Below are 20,573 nucleotides of genomic sequence, written 5' to 3' on the forward strand. Positions count from 1 at the left end.
TGCCATCAGCTCTAGAAGGTTGATGTGCATCTTTTGTTGTTGTGTCCATAGTCCCTGCACTGTGTAATGGAGTACATGAGCTCCCCATCCCTGGAGAGACGCGTCCGCTGTCAGTACTATCTGTGGGACAGGCTCTTGGAACGGTCGGCCCTTGCAAAGGTTTTGTGGATTCCACCAATGCAGAGTCGTATGCCCGACCGCTTACCAACACTAGGTCTTTCAACTGTCCTTGAGCCTGATTCCACTGACGTGCTAAGCACTCCTGAAGCAGGCGCATATGTAGTCTCGCGTGGGGGACTATGAAGATGCAGGAGGCCATCATGCCTATCAACCGCATGAACACTCGCGCAGGAAGGGAGTGTTGGGGTTTGAACTTGGAAATCAGCATTTGCATGCGGTTGATTCTCACCAAATTTGGCTGAGCTGTGGCCGCCAGAGTGTCTATAGTCACACCTAGGTACTGTTGTACGTGTGCGGGCTGTAGATGGGATTTTGGGTAATTTAGTGAGAACCCCAGACTGAAGGAGGTGAATGGTGCGGGACATGTGGCTGGCACATTGCTGGGCTGACTTTGCTTGAACGAGCCAGTCGTCCAGGTAAGGGTAGACGTGTATGTGCTGCCTCCGTAGATGTGCCGCCACAGTAGCTAGGCACTTTGTAAACACCCTTGGTGCCGTTGTCACGCCGAAGGGAAGGACTTTGAATTGGTAGTGCTGCCCTTGAACAGTGAACCTGAGGTATTTTTTGTGTGATGGGTGAATGGGTATGTGGAAATACGCATCCTTGAGGTCCAGTGTGGCTAGAAAGTCTCCCTGCTTGAGCAGCGGGAGGACTTGCTGGAGTGTGAGCATGTGAAAATGCTCGGAAAGAATGTATCTGTTTAGGGGTCTCAGGTCTAATATAGGTCTGAGTTACCCGTCCTTTTTCGGTATTAAAAAGTACAGGGAGTACACCCCCGTACCTTGCTCGTGGACGGGTACGACCTCTATTGCGCCTTTTAGAAGCATACTTTGCACCTCCTGCTGTAAGAGCGTTAAGTGCTCTGAGGACATAGGACGGTTTTTTGGAGGTATTGTGGGTGGAGTGGAGGTTAGTTCTAGACAGTAACCGTATTTGACAATATCTTTGACCCACCTGTCCGTGGTGATGGAGTTCCACGTGGACAGGAACCTTTGTAGCCTTCCCCCGACAGGTGTTATGTGGTCGGGAGGAAGGGAGAGGGCGTCACTGCTTGTTCTTGGGGGGAGGACCTGGTGTTGCCGTAGCCGCGTCCTCTGCCCTTTGTACTGGAGCCACGATATCCACCCCGGGTGTTTTTATCGTAGGTGGTTTGTGTATTGCCCTTGTTGTATGTTTGTTGTGCCCCCTGTCCTCTACCTGCTCCTCTAGTTCCGGGGCGACGAAAGGAGCCGCTCAAAAAGGACTGAGGTTGGAGAGCCCCCATGGACTTTGCAGTGTCCGTGTCCTTCTTTATTTTCTCTAGGGTGGTGTCAACCTCCGGGCCAAATAAATAGTCTGGGTTGACAGGCTGGTTGAGTATGTTGTTTTGCACCTCAGGTTTGAATCCGGAGATTCGTAACCAGGCATGTCGTCGCAGCATGACGCTAGTGTTTATGGCCCTGGCAGCTGTGTCTGCGGCATCCAGCGCGCACTTGATGGATGCGTTTGTGAGGAGCTGTCCCTCCCTGATGAGGATCTCTGCACCTTCTCTGAATTGGTCAGGGAGATGTTGGATTAGCTGCTCTAATGTGTCGTAGTGCGCTCTATCGTAGCGAGCGAGGAGTGCTTGAGTATTGGCAATGCGCCATATGTTGGCTGCCTGGGCGGCAACCCGTTTGCCAGAGGTCTCTAACACCTTGGACTCTTTGTCCGGGGAAGGAGCGTCACCTGTGGTTTGTGAGTGTGCCCTCTTGCGAGCATTCGCAACGACAATGGAATCTAGAGGCAATTGGCCTCTGATGTAAGTAGGGTCCCCAGGCGCTGATCTGTATTTTTTTTCGATCCTGGGGTTTATCACTCTTGCCCTGGTGGGTTCCTTGAAGATGTCCTTTGCTGGTTTGAGGACACCCTTCAACATGGGTAGAGTTTTTATATTCCTTTCTGAGGATGCAAAAGTATCCATAAGAAAGTCGTCCTCGACGGTGTCCGAGTGAAGTTGCACCCCATGATTGGCCGCAGCACGTAATTAGAGCGTTGAACGCTGCCGTGTCCTCTGTGGGAGAGGTTTTCGCTCCATAGAGTTGGGGGTCTTGTGCATCCATAGGTGCACCTGGGTCCACAGGGTCATCCCAAGTTTGATCAGGGTCCTGTTGGCCGTCAGGGTCCATGTCTCCGGGGTAGGGGGACTTGGTCACCCATGTAGTCCACCAACGCATCCGTGTCGGAGTGTGTGGGAGAGAAGGATTGTGGATCCTGGTAGGGTGAGTGGAAAGGTTCGTAAAGAACTGGTTCTGAAGCCACAGGCGATGGAGAAGTCTCCGCAGAGCGTTCGGCAGGCGTGATTGTGGTATGGGTCACCCGTGTCCTAATTTGGAACATTTTCGGGGCCGTGGATGGTGGCAATGCCAAAAGTAATGTTGGCCGGTGTCGAAGAGGCTGCTGGAGCTTTAATTGGTTCGGAGCCCGACGTGTCCTGGGGGACCATTTTCTTTTTGGTGCTTTGCGCAGCAATGGGTCGCGTCTGGAGCACCCTCTAGTCTTTTGCACTGACCGGTTCAATTGAGGCGGTCGTGGATTTTTTTGGCGCCGGTGGGTCATCGAGTCGAGGGGCGGGAGTGGCCGCCGACTTCTTCGATGAGTGTGGCTTTGGTGTCGCCGTGGAAGCGGTGTGAGACGCAGCAGGCTGTTTGACCTTTGGGGTCGGAGTCGATTGCATCGGTGCCGGGAGCCGAGCAGGTTTGGTGGTACCGAAGGCTTTCTTCCTTATGTCGACTCGACGTCGGCCGCTTCGAGTTCGGCACCGAAGTCTCGTTTGGTGCACTCGGTGCCGATGTGTTTTGCTGGCGTCGAAGGTGTTGAGGGCCTCGATCCGACCAGCGCCACTTTCGGTTTCAATTGAACCAATACAGCTTTCGGTTTCGGTTTTAAAGGGAAACCAGCCGTTTTGGGCATTAATGGCTGTCGCTGAATGTCCGAGGCCGGGCCCGAGGGCGGGGCCGAAGAACTGCGGGATAGGTCTTGGGTAAGGCCCGAAGGCGATCCCTCGACCGGAGCCATAGACTGTTGCACTGTGCTTTCTTCAGTCTGAACGGGTAGGCCTTGCTCGTCACCGGAGCTACTCTCTTCAGCCCCTAAGGCCTCATTGTAGTCTCCTACCTCGGTGTCGTCTTCATCTCTGCTAAAGAGTGTTTCGTCGACGTCTTCCGATCCGGAGTCATGTTCGGAATCGGGACTGGAGGGTAGGTTCTCAACTTCGACATCTTCGGTCTCGGCGTTGAAGATGTCGGCCGGGGCCGGTGCCGCTTGCTGCGCCTCGAGTCTCGCCGCTCGTCGATTCCGTAGAGTCTTCTTGGATCGAAATCTGGCACAGGCCATGCATGTAGATTCGTCGTGATCCGGTGAAAGGCATTTGTTGCACACCGGATGGACGTCGACGTGGGGGTATTTCGCATTGCATACCGGACACCTCTTGAATGGTGTCCTCGATTCCATCGTTGATGTCGAATCGACGGTCGAGTAAGATGCGAAAGTTTGTTCTGGAAGTTAGTAAACTAACAAAGATGCTATCGATACTGATCGAGAACAGTACCGACGCAAACTAAAGGCCTTTTGGCCTGAAAAAAGATTTTCCTAACTTGAGTCAAGATAACACATCCGAACCCAATGGCGGAAAAAAACAATCTGAGGATGGAGAGGATGCCCATGCGCACTGTAGTCCAGGGGAGGAGTCACCTATCCCAGGATACTTCGAAGACTCTTCCAGGACAACAACGTGCAAACATCCGGACCCAACACTAGGCGGCGATCTATGCACAGATATGAATTCAGCAGCCCACATGCCTCGAACTCTAAATTCGCCAAAATGTGCTTCTTAAAGCACAGGCTGGGCCTGCTCCCCTGCATTCAAAATTTCCCAATTTGAACCAAAATAAAAGCTGATCCTCTTTGTCGGCTATGTGGTTTGGGGCAAGAGGATATGCTGCACTTGATCTGCTCTTGTGAGAAACTACACGAACGAAAACATTTGTTGAAACACCACTTTAATCAGCAAGGGATCCGCACACGAAGAAAGGCAGTTCTGGTTAGCTTTTCTTCCCACGATCCTCGCATGAATTGCAGCTTTGTAAAATTTATGAAGGCAGTGGAAAAAAGATGCCAAAAATTAATCTATAACAGTGCCTGCATCATCGACTCAACATTGCTTGTCGATTGACATTACTGACTATACGAACTCATGAGGAAACCGAGAAAGAAGAAATAACCCTACTAACATGAAGTGCATAATTTTATTCTGATTTTACTTAGAATTGTATTTTTACCATACCTGTTCTTAATTTATTTTGTATAGCAATGGTTTTAAGTAACTATGCTAATAAAATTACTTACTTACTGCCTCCTTTTGGAGGAGTTCATGCTTCCTGCAGGAGGAGCGCAAGCTCTTTTGCTGTGCACGTTTTGTTGGTTGGCATCCTGTTTGGTGGCTTTTTTCTAGTTCTATACAGTATCCAAACTGTATGATGTTCAGTATCAATTTGTCTGTTTTCTTTGAATCCTGAAAAAAAAAGTCTTAGTCTGCCCCCTACCGGTGTTACAAAAACACAAAGGAGAAAACAGCGAACATGTAGTCAGAGTCTGTTCGGTCGCCCCCGAAAGGACAGGCCCCTAGGTTGCTACTGCCAGTTTTGCTGAGGCCGACCTTGCTGTGCCTTACCCTGATGACTTTGCTGGAAGGTCTGGTGCGACGTTCCCGGCTGGTTTCCTCCTCTGCCGTTCGATCTCCTTGAGGGGGTGCCCCTTCTGATCCCTCTGAACTGCAGTGCTCCCATGGCCCTCGCAGTTTCGTTCTCCTTTTTGAGCTGTGTCAGCTTCTCGTCCACTGGTGTGCCAAACAGTTGTTCCCCATTGAGGAGATGTGTTCAAAATACCAGAGATCCTTAGCCAGGCATGCCTCCTTTCTGTCACTCCAATCATCATGAGCCTGCTGGGTGTCTGCCGCACCCAGGGCCAATTTTAAGCAGGTGTTGTCCATGTTCTTGCCTTCCTCCACCAGGTGTGTTGCCCTCTGCTGATATTGTTCTGGGAGATGTTTGAGTAGCTGTCCGACCTCTTCCCAGTGTTGGTTCGCATGTCTGTTTATTAGGGCATTGGAGTTCGCAATGCGCCAGTGAATTGCTGCATTCCTCCCTATTTTCCTCCCTGTGAGGTCTATCCTCTTACTCTCCTTGTCTGGAGGTGGCCCAGTTTGTGGGAATGTTGGCCCTCTTTCTGGCTGTCGTTATAATGGAGTTGGCCAGTACGGATATATGCTGGATCCTTCGAGGAATGTTTATATTTTTTCCTCTGTTCGAGGGGTGACTGACCTGCAGGTAGCTGTCTCCTTGAAAGCTTCTCTGCCCTGGTCCAGTACACTTGGGAGCATGGGGAGGAATTGGCTCCTAGTTTGAGTTGGTAGCAGTGTTTAAGAGGAAGCAGGCCTTTGGTTTTTCTTCCTCTAATTTGACCCCATACGTTGCTCCAGCATTCCTGATGACCATGTTGTAGATGCCAATGTAGTCTGGCAGCGAAGGCCTCGACGGATAACACTACGGCTTCTTCAGGGCTTTCGGCGTAGAGGTCCTGCCAATCCAGGTCCTGCGCTGTCGAGGGAGTTGATTCCAAGCTTTTGTCGATCTTCCTAGTCTTCCCCTCGTAATACAGGCCCTCTTCGCCCTGCTGCTCTGCTGGTTCTGGAGTTTGGTGGGTCGGCGGCGAACTCTTATTCGACTTCTACCTCGACAACCGTTGAGGTCTTCGAAGGGATGGTGCATTTGCTCATCCATTCTTCAAAAATCTTCCTCTGGAGGATACTCTCCAATTCGGCCTCGAGCCTTCTTTTCTTCCTCTCCATTTCGGCACTTCTCTTCGATGTTGACGTCGAAGTAGCCTTCGGCTTTTTTTCCACTTTGGCGTCGAGCGCACCTTTTTCGGGGGCGTGCTTTGACCTAGGTTTCTCTTGAGCTTCCCCGCTGGGAGTCCTTTTCGAAGGATCCGCTGGGCTGTTGGTCCATGGACGCAGCTGTGGCTGTCAACTGCTTCGACGCCAGTGCTCCTTTCGAGAACTTTGGTTCTGGATTGAGTGTTGTGGATTGAGTGTCGTGGTTTGGGGGGGGCGACATATCTCTTACCTCCTTTGTCGACTTCTTATCGGTCTCTACGACCGTGTAGTCCTCTGGCCCCTCGGCGATGTTGTCCTCTTCCCCGCTGGAGAGGCCCAAGCCCCGGAGCTATGGAAGTTCTCCTTGGCCTTGTATGGCGTAGTTCAGTCTCCTCTGTCTATCCCTCACTCTGAGGGTCTTGGGGGTGAATGCCGAACAGGCGTTGCAAACCTTGCTCTCGTGGTCGATTGGCAGGTAGAGGTTGCAAACCGGGTGCAGGACCTTTTGCGCGTATTTGTGGCGGCAGTTACGGCCCCGTGTGCACATTCTCCGTTGAACGTCGAAGTTCTTTATCTTCCTCTCCTTCTTAGTCATCCCAGCTCTGTGTTCCTGGTTGGGAGATGAAGAAAAAAAAAAAAAGAAAAAAAAAAAATAATTACGCCCAAAAGGTGGGAGCTTCTGGAGGAAGAACGCCGACGTCACGGGAGGACACCAAATGGTAGGACGTCGACGCCCACCTGGGCCACGAAAAAAAAAAAAACACTACAGTTCCAGACCCAACCACTAGACCGCAGAATAATTCACAGCATAGTGAATCCAGAAAGATTCATGCTGGAAAACTGGTGCAATCAGGAAAGTGGTAGTACCTCAGAAGTAGTGCTTCTCCTTACTTTTCCCACATGAGATCCCCTTAGCTGGGCACCTTGGTATGGGTAAAATGTAAAGTAGATTGGTCAATCACTTATATTAACCAGGGATGTCAAAGAGTTAAGTACTGGTCAGTCATGTGTCACCTGCCAAACCAGTTGCAAGGCAACCTGTTAGAGGTCCTCCAAGTCTTGTAAGAGATGGTTGGGAGAAGCCTCTTGAAGAACCAAAACAAGGCAGAGTGGATGTTTGTGCTTTGCCTTCATTCCAGCATGGCAGAGTGCATTGAGAAAGCAAGCCAAAACCTTCATGCTAGCCAAGAGAGTCAGGGCAGAAGGTATGGGTATTGGAGCCTGTGGCCTCTAGGGACCTCCAAGCCAAGTTGAGTGGGCCCTACCCTATCCTTGAAATAAAAGGGAGGTCAGCTATTTTTTGAACTTGGGTAGTAGCAAATACTCCAATAAGGTGATACATGTCAATCGTCTGATGCCCCATTAGGACAGAGCTGATGTGCCAATGAGCATGGTTACAGGAGAGGGAAAGTAAACTTCTCCCTGATCTCTCCAACAATCCTAAAGATGGGTCTGTGGATGGAATTACCTTGTCGGGCAACCTCGCTAACCAACAGCAGGCTGACTGCAGGCAACTCCTTAATCAGTATGTTGCGCTCTTCTCTTACCCCCAGTCGGACTAACTGCTGTTCCCATGAAGTGGACACTGGTGACAAAAACAAAATTCTCCAGCCGTCAATAGCTCACAATCTACTTGTGTAGAGGCCAAAAACAAAATTTACGGGTAGTCTGATCATGTCAGACAGAGTATCCAAGCTGAAGCAAGATAGATACTGGAATTGGGTGTCATTGAACCCTCAGAGCCCTTGGGCCAGCACAGTTGCCCTTGTCCCCAAACCTCACTCCAAGGGGTGACATTTTTTTATATAATGGTGTACCTTTCATCTCAAATCAGGGGACTGGCGGACACCTGGAGCAAAAGAATTCTGCACTCTCCACTCCAAACGGGCACTTACAGTTCACTGTGATGCTCTTTGAGTTGAAGAACACCCCAGCCTACTTCCAGAGGACAATGAACAAATTCCCTGCTGGTCTGGAATCCTTTAATGTAGCTTATCTACATGATATTAATGTCCACAGCATTGCCTAGCAGGATCACCTGATCCACTTTGGAAAATTCCTGGAGGCACTGAAGAGCACATGCCTCCATATCAAGGCAAGAGAGTGCAAGATAGGGCAGAGAAAGGTTGTATACTAGCGCCCACTTCGATCCAAGTTCTGAATCCAGGCAGTTCTGGACTGGGAAGCTCCAAAACCCAGACGTCGGGGCATTCCTTGGAGTTAAGTGAAGCATTATGGGTCCATAGTGACGACCCCCCCCCCCCACCTCTCAGAGCTCATCTCCAAAAAGATGCCAAAGAAAGTGAATTGGATAATGAGCCATCAACTGCTTGGGACACTGAAGGATGCAATGTGCTCTGCAGGAGTCCTGAAAGCTCCATATTACTTCAAGCAGTTCCATGACAGATGTTTCTGGGAATGGGGCAGACCTAGCCCAAACCATTGATTAGGGACATAACCAACCTGTTGCTTTCAGAAGCAGGAGACTACTCCCAAGAAAGCAGTGTTTGAGAGCCAGAGAGGGAAGCCTTTCCTGTGGTCTTGGCCCTGAAGCAGAGGCCATAACGGTTTGAAAGCCTTAAACTGCTAGGTGGCCCATATCCATACAGCGAATGAACTTTACACTATAGCAGAACTGGGTCTGCCAAAGCAGATGGCCTTTCTAGGTTCTTCCACTTAGAAGATGAAGACTCTCAGAAGGAAGGTTCGTCTCATCCTTTTTCCTGAGAAAGTGCCTCTTGACATGGTTAGCGCCCCCCCACCCCACGCCTGGTTTTGATTGTAGTTCAGTGTCTCTTCCCTAAAAAAGGATTCCACAATTTGCCCTTCAGGCCCCCTGTAAGTACCTAGTAACTGCCACTGCAGCATGCACAGCGCAAACAAAGTGACAGTCGACATGGCACACTGCCTGTGCCATGCCAGCTAGCACCGATTAAGATATAGTTAAGTCACCCCTCTAGTAGCCTTACCAGCCCTACGGCAGGGTGCACTATATCCCAGGTCTGGGCAGATGTACAAGATCAGATACGCCCCTACAATATTGGGGTCTATTTCTTAATATTGCAAGTGCCAGTGGCACACGATATACAGAGGCAGCTTCCTACACTCCGTATTCATCAAGACTGCCCAATGCTGCTTGAATATAGAAAGATCAAGACATCTCGAAATATTACTACACCACAATGCTGTAACCACCCACAAACCAGCAACCTAGATCCTAGTTTGCTTTTTGCACAATGTACAGCACTCCGCTGCCTTTTACCTAGGTTTACTCCACAGAAACAAATACACATAGGTAGGACAAGTCAGAGATGGACACCCTGGAAGAGAAGTATATTTGCCGTACAGTTTGAAAACAAATATCCCTCCAAAACATATGAGTGACTGCACTGTGTGCCACAGGACAATCTTCAAAAAGGTATGCAGAACACAAGAAGCACCCATTGGATCTTGTAGGAACTAACATAGCATTTTCATGCGAGTGTTTGGTTCTTAGTACATTTGTTTTTTGCGCTCAATATCCTCGCATTTCATGAATACTTTCCACCATCTAGACAACCAGAAAATGTTGGAAAAGTGTACTATGCTTGCATGCTAAGAAAAAGATACAGTATGTTTTGGATCAGTTCACCCCAAACATAACATATGGCAAACTAGATTCCATCACCAATTTCACAGAAAGCCTAATTAAACAGTGTGCAACATACGCATATTGCTCTTATCCTTCGACATAGCAGCTACAGCATCTTCATGCGTTGCAAACTCCACATCAGCTTCGCCACTTGCCCTTCCATCAGCTCCAATATCAATGTGAATTCTTATAGGATTTAGCGGAGAGAAAAACTGTGGAGAAATGTGCAAAGGTTTTGCTTTAATCTTAAGTTTAAAGCATTTTCCAGGTACAAAAACAGACCACCCCATTAAAATCTATATTTTTAAATTGATATTACTTGCCTGCAGTAGCATGAAATTTTAAATTTATTTTACCACAGTAGCCCTGTAACTTTACACCTCCATGCTGCCCAACTTTTTCGAAATCACAATTTGAGCAAAAGGGACACTGCTACTGTGTTCAGAAACGCTTTGGTGTCATGAGAAGTAGTCACTCATCAACCCAGTACAGGAGGTAAAAAAAATTCCTCTACAGGAAACGTAAAAAAAAACCTCACGGTTTGTGTGTCACACTGAGTAGCTATGTGCAGCCAGCCTACTGAAATTAGCAGCTTTTGCTTGGTTTGATGAATATATGTGTATCAAATTTAAGTAGCGTTTACATGATATTTAAATACATCATACGCCATTACAAGACTTATTACTAATATAATTTGCTATTACCACCTTGGTGCCTGGGACATTGCAGGTGTGGCCATTATGTATTACCCCAGCAGAGGTATTTAAAACTGACAAAGCCTGCACTGTGGTGATCAAGGCTGGTAACTTTGCATAGGGTGGTCACTAATGTAATCTGGTTTGATATGTACAACACTAATAGCATTAGTAGCTCAGGATGATTCCCAGTGAACATTTAGTAGCTCTTATTACTCAAAGGTTGGCAACCCGTGAACTACAGACATTTCAACATGACATACGTACTTTATTTTGCATAATCGAAATTCCCAAAATGCAGATTGCCACAAAAATTACAGCTGGTCTTTTATTTTTAGTTAATACAGGTTTCATCCCCAAAGAGCATGATCATTTCACCAAGCTCATAGGCAGAGTTCTCATGCTTGGTCATTAAATACCACGGAAACCCACAATATTGCAGGGATTTTCAGCACCATCATGCATCACTGTGCTACAGCCACATTTATTCCATATATAGCCACAGTTGCTTTGAAGACAGAATTCCAAAGATGCCAATCGAGTAAATGTGGCTTTGAACAGTCAAGCTTGAACAAAGGAACAAGAGTGAAGCATTTAAACAGCACTGGAACAATTTAAGAACCAACTCCCAGGCCCCAGCCAATTAATTTTCACGTGGTCTGGACCTGTCCCTGGCTGGCAGCTTTCTGGAGAGCCATTGAGGGGGAACTTACGGAGGCTTTGGGGTGGACAGTGCCTCACGATCCACGACATTCATTACTGGGGATAAGACCGGCTGGACGGGTTGGAGCGACAAGACCCTTTTAAACACAGCAATGATAGTTGCCAAGCGCGATATAGCGGCAGCATGGGTTTGTCCCGATGCACCAGCTCTGGAAAGTGGCGTAAAGGAGTGGACTGGTGTGCGACACAGGAGAGGGCTTTATACATGGCGCGCGGGTGCCCCAAGAAATACCAAAAGGTGTGGGGCAAATGGCTGGGCGCAGTTGGGGGAAATTAATGATGCTTCTAGTTTCCTGTGGTAACATTCCCTGTGGTGGTGTGTGTGGGGGGGTTCTCTCTTGAAGATGTACATGAATATCTGCTATCCGTGATTATGCTGAACTGTTAAGTGTTTGAAAATCAAAAATTTGATTAAAAGAACCAACTCCAGGAATCTGATACCAATTAATAAAAATACAATGCATTTTTATTACGAGTTTAGAGACAAAACAAACTAGATCCACCCGAGGAATGCGGAGATAAAGAATTTACCAGCAAGGTTTAAAACAGTTACCCTGGTTAAAAGCAATCTTCAGGCGAGTGGTTATTGCCATTGACTTCCATCTAGTGGTCCTGATGCAAGGGATACATGTAGGAAGCTGGCTCTACATACTATACCAAGAGGATGTATAGTGCACATAAGCTCAGTGGAACCCGCAACGGTAAGCAGAGGTAAAGTTAGATAGCACCTCACTCCATTTGTGGTACTGTGGTCCAGCAGTAAGGCTTCATCAGTGGACAGTGTTAAGCATTTGTTTTATTACACACTCACTCAGCAAATGAAATCACACACAGACTGAACTTGAGACCAATTGTTTTTGTATAAAAACTTAAGTCAATTTTCTACAACCAAGCAAGCCTGGCACAGGTAAGCAAATACTTTACAGTAGTAATGCAGTTTGTAAACAGTTTGGATTGCAATTGTGAATGTACTTTGGTTTTACTTAGTCTTGTTTGAGAAATGCAATGCTTTGTAAAGGCAGTACATTTACTTTGTATAGGCTTTTCAATATTTTTACAGGTACGTTACTTTTGAGATTACTTTTCTTACAGTGTAGTATACCTGGATACTACCCTGGGACATTTCCAGTAAACAGGAAAGTAAAATATTTTGTTAATACAATTTTAAAGACTGTTAGGTTTTCAAACTCCACGCAAAACGGTCTGTTATCCTATGGAGGCAAGGAATATGCTACTTACCAGTATGCATCTGTTCTTGGCATGTAGAGCTGCAGATCTACACACTTGTGCATAGATCGCCATCTGGTGTTGGGCCCGGATGTTTGCAGTTTTTCTTCTTGGAAAGTTTTTGGAAGTCACGAGGTCGGTGACTCCTCCTTTGGATCGTATTGCGCATGGGCTCCTCAGATTGTTTTTCGCCAACAGGGAAAGATGGAGCGTAGTAATAACAGTAAAGATGCCCATGTGTGTTGTATCTAAATAAGATAAACTGGAACAGATAAAGGTAGCCGGGTGTAGATCTGCAGCTCTACATGCCAAGAACAGATGCATACTGGTAAGTAGCATATTACGTTCGAGGCATACGAGCTGCAGATTACCCACTTGTGCATAGATTATATAGCAGTACCCATCCTTAGCGGCGACCACGCGTATCTGTTGCAGTGGTTTGAAATAATTTTTAGAGTACAGCCTGGCCCACACTAGCCGATTGCTTAGTTTGCACATCTACACAATAGTGTTTAGTGAAAGTGTGCGGTGTTGACCATGTCGCTGCTCTGCAGATATCTAATGGGATGTTCCCTAAATATGCCATTGAAGCCCCTATTTTACATGTAGAGTGGGCTTTAGGGGGACCAGAGAGCGTTTGTTGCGCTTTGTGGTAGCAAATCTGAATGCATTTGACAAACCACCTAGCTATTCCAGACTTGGAGATGGGGTTGCCCTTGTGTGGTGGAGAGAAAGAGAAACAGTCGTTTGGTCTTACGGAAAGGTTGTGTTTATCTATGTAGTAGAGTTGGGCTCTTTTGACATGTGTGAAGAGCTCTCCCTGCAACAGTCTGGTTGCGAGAAGAATACTGGTAGTTCTACCGCTTGGTTTAGGTGAAAGGGAGAAATGACTTTCGGGAGGAATTTTGGGTTGGTACGGAGAACAACCTTGTTATGGTGCATCTGAAGAAGAGGTTCTTGTATGGTGAGTGCTTGTATCTCACCGACTCTTCTGAGGGAAGTGATTGCTACAAGAAAAGCGTTTTCCATGTTAGGAATTGAAGTTCACATTTGTGCAGAGGTTCGATGGGAGGCCCCATTAGTCTGGTGAGAACGATATTTAGGTTCCACACAGGTGAGGCTGGCAGTCTGGGGGGTAATCATTCTTTTAAGGTCTTCTATGAAGGCTTTAATGGCAGGTACTCTAAAGAGTGATAGATGTTGCCTGTTTTGTAGATAAGCTGCTATGTCTGCGAGGTGCAGTCTAATAGACGTATAGGCTAGATTGCATCTTTGTAGGTGTAGTAAATAGCTTATGATGTGTTGAATGGACACATCTAGGGGATGGATGGTATTGTGACAATAGACAACAAAACGTTTCCACTTGGCAGCATAGCACGCTCTGGTGGTGGGTCGCCTAACTTATTGGGCGGTACTACAGAGTTCCAGCAGTGTGGTGTACCACGGTTGCCTGGCCCAAGTTGGAGCTACTAGAATTAGTATGAGGGAGTGTTGTTTGCGCACCACTAGCGGAATGAGTGGGAGAGGCGGAAAAGCGTACGCAATTCTGCCTGACCAGTTAATCCATATTGCATTGCCTTTGGACAACGGGTGTGGATATCTGGCAGCGAAGCTTGGGCATTTGGTGTTTGTGGGTGGCGAACAGGTCTATCCGTGGATGCCCCCACATTTGAAAGTACGGGTGAAGAACTTGTGGATGTAGTGCCCACTCGTGGATCTGTTGTGTTTGTCTGCTGAGTAGATCGGCCATAGTGTTTGACTCCTGGGACATGTTGGGCCAGGAGAAAGATTTTCTGGGGTATGGCCCATCTCCATATGCTTTGTGCTAGCTGTGGAGTGTGCCCCGCCTTGTTTTTGTATATAGTACATGGCTGTCGTGTTCTGTGCGGACTAGGACAGCCTTGCCTGAAATCTGTGTTTGAAAAGATTTTAGGGCTAAAAATATGGCTAGTAACTCCAGATGGTTGATGTGGAGTAACTTTTGTTGAGGTGTCCATCTGCCCTGCATGGTGTGATGTAATAGGTGAGCTCCCCAGCCTGAGTGATGCGTCAGTTGTCAGTACTATCTGAGGAACCGGGTCCAGGAACAGCCGACCTTTGGAAAGGTTTGTGGTGGTCCACCACTGCAGAGCGATGGGTACAACCGTCCTCCTAGCCCAAGCTCAGAGGCATCTGTCAGCACAATGAACTGCTTAGTATAGTCTAGAGCTTTGAAAATTGGTGCAGAGCACATTGCTTCTTTTGGGGTGTCAAAAGCCTTTTGACAGACAACTGTCCAGTTCATCTTTTTGGGCATCTTATTGGAGGGGAGTTCTGTGAGGGGTGTGTGAGAAAGTGGCTCTGTATATACTGTTCCCTAATAGGTACAGGGTGTACAGAGTCCACAGTCCCCCAGAGGCTGATAGAGGTCAAAGTTAGGTATGACCTTACTCTCAAAAGTGGTAGCTTGGTCGAGCAGTAAGGCAGTACCAGAGGACAGTGTAAAGCATTTATTGTACACACTCAGTCAGCAAATGGTTTCACACACTCAATAACTGAACTCTAGGCCAATGATTTGTATATATAAAATATATGCTTGTTTTATTTTTAGAACCACAAAGGGGGTAAAAATATACTTTCTCAGAATGAGAGGTTGAATATAAATACTTTTGTTTCAAGCAATAAATTTGTGTAAACAGTCACAGTTGGTTGCAATAAACAATCCTATTTCCTAAACATAACAATGCATTGAGCTCAATGGTAAATTCAGGTTATTTGTAATAAATTACTTTTCAGATTACTTTTGGAATTCCAGGTCTGGATCCTAGAACCAGCCTGGGGTCAGTATTCAGAATCAAGTGATGAAAGTCGACTTAATAACTGTAATGATTTTTAAATAATATTTAGCTATTTCAAAAGTTAGCACTTAGAAAATATTTCACAGAAAACATTCAATGGATCTCTATGGCAAGACATTCAAATTGCAGGTAGAGTACTTTATCGTTACTTTAGTAATCCAGGACTGGGTACCAAGACCCAGGACTGGGGTCCTTATCAAAAGCAGGTAAGTAATTTCGTTTGCAGAAATGGTACGATTTTAAAAGAATTTCAAATTTGCAAAAGTAGACACTTAGAAGAAATTTCACAGAAAAGCAGACAATGGTTTCCTATGGGAGAAAAATGAGTTAGAAGTAAGTATAGTTGAACACTTTTCAGAGTCAGGGCTGGGCACCAAGATCCAGCACTGGGAGCTCACCTAGGAGCAGGTGAGTAAATTCGTTTTTGTCACTTGGCTGATTTTTGGTGAATTTTTGCAGTTTTGAAAAGTTCACACTTAGAAGATTTTTGAAGAAAAAGCCAGTCAATGTTACCCTATGAGAAAAATGAAGTTAGCGGTTTAAGGGTAAGTACTCGACTGGTAGTGTTGAAATTCCGGGCATGGACTCAGGGGTCCCCCAGTGTCAGGTAGGTACAGTTGGTTCACCCTCAGCGGTTTCAGGACGGCCGGGTGCAGAGAGAGTTGGGCCCAATGTTATCCTATGAGGGATAGGGGGGCCTTGGTTGGTGGCTGTGTCTAGCAAGCCACGCGGCTGTGGGAGCTGGGCTCCTGGTCACTTACTCAGGGCAAGTGGGGAAGTAGGTTAGTGTAGAGAGGGCACTGCCAGGGCCACTCGGGCGGCTGGGTGCAGGGTGCTTTTGAGCCTTAGGGCGCTCAATGGAAATCAATGGGAATGTTCCGGTTTGGAAAGAGGCTGCAGGCTCGGGGACGAGGATGTTTCAGGTGCCACCACCACTTCGAGAGGTAAGTTGGGTAGTTGTAGGTTAGGTGGGTACCCCGGGATTGGGCACAGGGGGTCGCAGGGCGCCGGGTGCAGTGGTGCCTTTTGACGTCGGGAATCTTACCCTCTGGTTGATCGCGGCTGGGGTGGCACTTGGTTCTGAGGCTGCAGGCTTCTTCCGGGATGTCGAGGGGGGTCCTTGGGTGCCGGACTCTGGGTCACAGTCGCCGTGGGGTCGTCCTCTGGGTCTTTGTCCACTCCGGCACTGGCCAGGCTTGGCTGGTGCAGAGTGTGTTGGGTCCGCGGTCCCGGGCTGGTGCCAGGGATAGCAAGTAGGTTTCTTGAGTAGAGCCTCTACTCGTGGGAGTCCCAGGGGCTTAGAGCTAAAAGGTAGCCAGGTCCTCCGGGGTTGGTGAGGTTGCTGGCCACGTGGGATGCCGCGCTGGTGCAGGTTCGAGAGTAGACAGGCCGGTAGGGCTGGGGCCAAAGCAGTTGGTGTCTTCTTCTCTTTTTAGCAGCTGCAGGGCAGGTCTTTGTTCTTCTTGCCGTTTTTCTATCTGGAATCTGAGGAAGGAAGGTTCAGGGGGCCCCTAAATACTAGATTTAGGGGCGTTACAGGTAGGTGAAGGCCAGGGACCAATGGGTCCTTGTCCCGGGGTGGGTACACCCCCTATCCTGCCTCTCTCCTGTGGGAGGGGGGCAGTAGCCTAATCCTGATAGGGTAGGGCCCCCCATCCTCAAGATGGCGAGAGCCCGGAGATGTGCTTCACCTCGCCTCCCCCACCTGAGGGGTGGGGTGGGCAGGCTGGCACATCCCCTGTCCTTGTATGGGGTTTCCGGCCAAGCTTCCCGCCAGAGTGGGGGGTTGCAGTGGCCTGGGGAAACTCCAACTGGCGGCATGCCTTTGAAGCTTCCCTTTGCTCATCCTGGGGGAGGAGATTTCTCACCTCACCCAGGATGTGCATTGTTGCAGGCCCGGGAGAGCAGGGGCTCTCCCACCCAGGGGTCCAGCAACGTGTCTGCTGTGTGGCAGCCTGGGCAGCCTCAGAGCAGACGTGGATTGCAAGTTAGCTGTAAGGGGGTATCTTCTAAGATGCCCTCTGGGGTGCTTAGTACATTAAATCCTACACTGGCATCAGTGTGGGTTCAATGTGCTGAGAAGTTTGATACCAAACTTCCCAGGCTTCAGTGTTGCCAATATGGTGCTGTGGAGCTCGTGTTTGACAAGCTCTCAGCACCATGTATTCTTAAAAGACAGCACTGCACTTACAGTGCCCAGGAATGGACCCGGGTACTGTAGGGGCACAGGGCTCCTGCTCCTGTGCCCACACCATAGGCGTAATGCACCCAGCTAGAGGGGTGGCTGACATGCCTTGGCAGTGTAGGTGATGGGCATGGTACACAGTGATGTGTGCCATGTCGACTCTTTGTTTTGTCCTGCACCCAGACACTCAGCCTGCAAGGGCAGTGTGTGTGTGTAAGGGTACAGGGCCTCTGAGGGTGGCACAATGAGTGCTGCAGCCCTTAGAGGCCTTCCCTGGTCACAAGGCCCTGGGTACCTAGGGTACCATTTACTAGGGGCTGACATGTGGCTAGGGTTTGCCAATTTGGAGTTTGTGTGGTTTAAGGAAGGAACATAGGCCCTGGGCACCTGATTGGCAGGAACCCAGGGTACACTCAATCGAAGTACATTCAGCAATTTAGCAAAAAGTGGGGGCATACCATGCAAGAAAGATGGCACTTTCTCACAGGGTGTCCTCTAGATATGCTGCACTAAAGGCCTCCAACCAAGCAAGGACTTGATTCACCAACCTTTGGAAGGAGGCAGGGGTGTTTTGCCTCCTTCACAAACCTCCTGTAGTACCTAGTCAAGCCAAGGAATGCCCTGGGTCGGTCGAGCTTCTCAGTCCAGGATGGCCTGGATCTACAGTTGTAAGGGTTGCACTTGGCCACCATCAACATTGTGGCCTGTATACAACTGTTACCTGCCCCATCTAGCATTTGGATGCCTTTTTAGTTCGGCGTGCAGTTTGCAGACCTTTTAAAATCTTCCCCAGGTGGATCAGAGGATCCTGGGAGGTGGAGCTAAAGACCGCAATATCATCTAGATATGCTGCACTAAAGGCCTCCAATCCAGCAAAGACTCGATTCACCAACCTTTGGAAGGAGGCAGGGGCGTCCTGAAAACCAAAGGACATGATAGAAAACTGCTTGTGAGAAAGTGCCATCTTTCTTCCTTGGTTTCCCCCCACTTTTTGCTGAATTGCTGAATGTATTGAGTGTGCCCTGGACTCCTGCCAATCAGGTGCCCAGGGCCTACACGTTCCTTCCCTAAAAATCTCAAACCTAAAATTGGCAAACCCTGGCCACATGTCAGCCACTGGTAAATGGTACCCTAGGTACCCAGGGCCTTGTGACCAGGGAAGGCTTTTAAGGGCTGCAGCACTCATTGTGCCACCCTTAGAGGCCCTGTACCTTGACAGACACACTGCCCTTACAGGCTGAGTGTCTGGGTACAAGACAAAACAAGGAGTCGACCTGGCCCACATCCCTGTGTGCCATGCCCACCACCTACACTGCCCCTCTAGCTGGGTGCCCTATGCCAGTGGTGGGCACAGGAGGATGAGCCCTGTGCCCCTTCAGTACCCAGGTCCATTCCTGGGCCCTGTAAGTGCAGTGCTGCCATTTGAGAGTACATGGCGCTGAGAGCTCGTCAAACATGAACTCCACAGCACCATAATGGAAACACTGAAGACTGAGAAGTTTGGTTTCAAACCTCTCCGCACATTAAACCTGCACTGATGCCAGTGTGGGATTTAACGTACAAAGCACCACAGAGGGCATCTTAGAGATGCCCCCTGAAACCGAACCTAAATTCCACCTCAGCTCTGAGGCTGCCAAGGCTGCCACACAGCAGACATGTTGCTGGTCCCCTGGGTGGAGAGCCCACGCTCTCCGGGGCCTGCAACAATGCACATCCTGGGCGAGGTGCTAGATTTCCTCCCCCAGGATGGGCAGGGGGAAGCTTCAAAGGCATGCCGCCTTTGTTGGCTTCTCCAGGCCACTTGCTGGCCCCCACCAGTTCTGACCCCCACTCTGGCTGGAAGACTGGCTGGAAACCCCAAGGAAGGAAAAGGGGTGGGACAGCCCTGCCAACCCCACACCTCAGGTGGGGGGGAAGCGAGGTGAAGCACATCTCCAGGCTCTCGCCATCTTGAAGATGGGGAGCCCTACCCAATCAAGACTAGGCCCCCTGCCCCCCCCACCGCAGAGTGGCAGGATAGGGTTGTACCCACCCCAGGAACAGGGACCCAGTGGTCCCTGCCCTTTACCTACCTGTAACAACCCTACATTTAGTATTTAGGGGCACTCTGAACCTTCTTACCTTAGATTCCAGATTCTAAACTAGCAAAGAACAAGACGACCTGCCGTGCAGCTGCTAAGAGGAAGACACCAACTGCTTTGGCCCCAGCCCTACCAGCCTGTCGACCCTCGAACTTGCTCCTGCTAAATCCAAGCACCTCCTCCAGCCAGCAACATCACAAACCCCGGAGGACTTGGGCTACCTTGTGACTGAGCACCGGCTTTGCTCAAAGCAAGTTTCAAACCCCTGGCATCAGCCCGGAACAGAGAACCCTGCAAACACTGCACCCGCCAAGCCTGGCCTGTGCCGGAGGGGACAAAGACCCCGAGGAAGTCCCCCGGCGATTGACCTCGAATCCAGCACCCAAGGACCCACCTAGACGCTCCCGACACCTGCAGCCTCAGAACCAGGGACACCCCCCCCCCCCAACCGCAATCAACAGAGGGCAAGATTTCCCCGACATCAAAAGGCACCCTTGCACCCAGCGGCCCCCTGTGCCTGACTCCTGGGTACCTACCTATCCTCCAACTACCCAACTTACGTCTCAAAGTGCTGGTGGCAGACGAAGAATCTTCGTCCCAGAGCTTGCAGCCTTTGTCCTGGAGTTTTCCCATTGAAATCCATTGAGTGCCCGAAGGCTCAAAAGCACCCAGCTGCCCGAGTGGCCCTGGCAGTGTAACTTCTACTCCTACCTACTTCCCCATTTGCCCTGAGCAAGTGACCAGGAGCCCAGCTCCCACAGCCGCGTGGCCTGCTAGTCAGCAGCCACCAACTGAGGGCCCCCACTGCCTCCCATAGGATAACATTGGGCTAACTCACTCTGCACCCGGCTGCCCCTGTGCCGCTGAGGGTGTAACAACTGTACTTACCTGACCATGGGAGACCAGAGTGTGCCCAGAACCTTCACTCTGCCAGTCGAGTACTTACCCAAAAGCAGATAACTCACTTTCCTTCCATAAGCTAACATCGACTGGTTTCACTTGAAAATTCTTCCAAGTGATGAGTTTCTAAACTTTAAAATATTCACCTAAAATCAACCGAGTAACGAAAACGTAAATACTCACCTGCGATTAGGAGAGATCCCAGTGCTGGATCTTGGTGC

The 20,573-nt window shown here is 49.0% G+C and overlaps 1 protein-coding gene across 3 annotated transcripts in view; it reads right to left on the minus strand.

Moving 5' to 3' along the window:
• The window catches only part of HNRNPH3 (heterogeneous nuclear ribonucleoprotein H3), a 138,414-nt gene that overhangs the window by 90,743 nt on the left and 27,098 nt on the right, over positions 1–20,573 (minus strand). For all 3 annotated transcript variants that reach the window (XM_085603557.1, XM_085603555.1, XM_085603556.1), the window contains one exon: positions 9,781–9,916. In XM_085603557.1, coding sequence (XP_085459683.1) covers positions 9,781–9,916 — 136 coding nt within the window. The remainder of the gene's footprint in view (positions 1–9,780; positions 9,917–20,573) is intronic.

Source organism: Triturus cristatus, chromosome 1_2 (genome assembly GCF_964204655.1).
Source record: "Triturus cristatus chromosome 1_2, aTriCri1.1, whole genome shotgun sequence".
Lineage (NCBI taxonomy): Eukaryota > Metazoa > Chordata > Amphibia > Caudata > Salamandridae > Triturus > Triturus cristatus.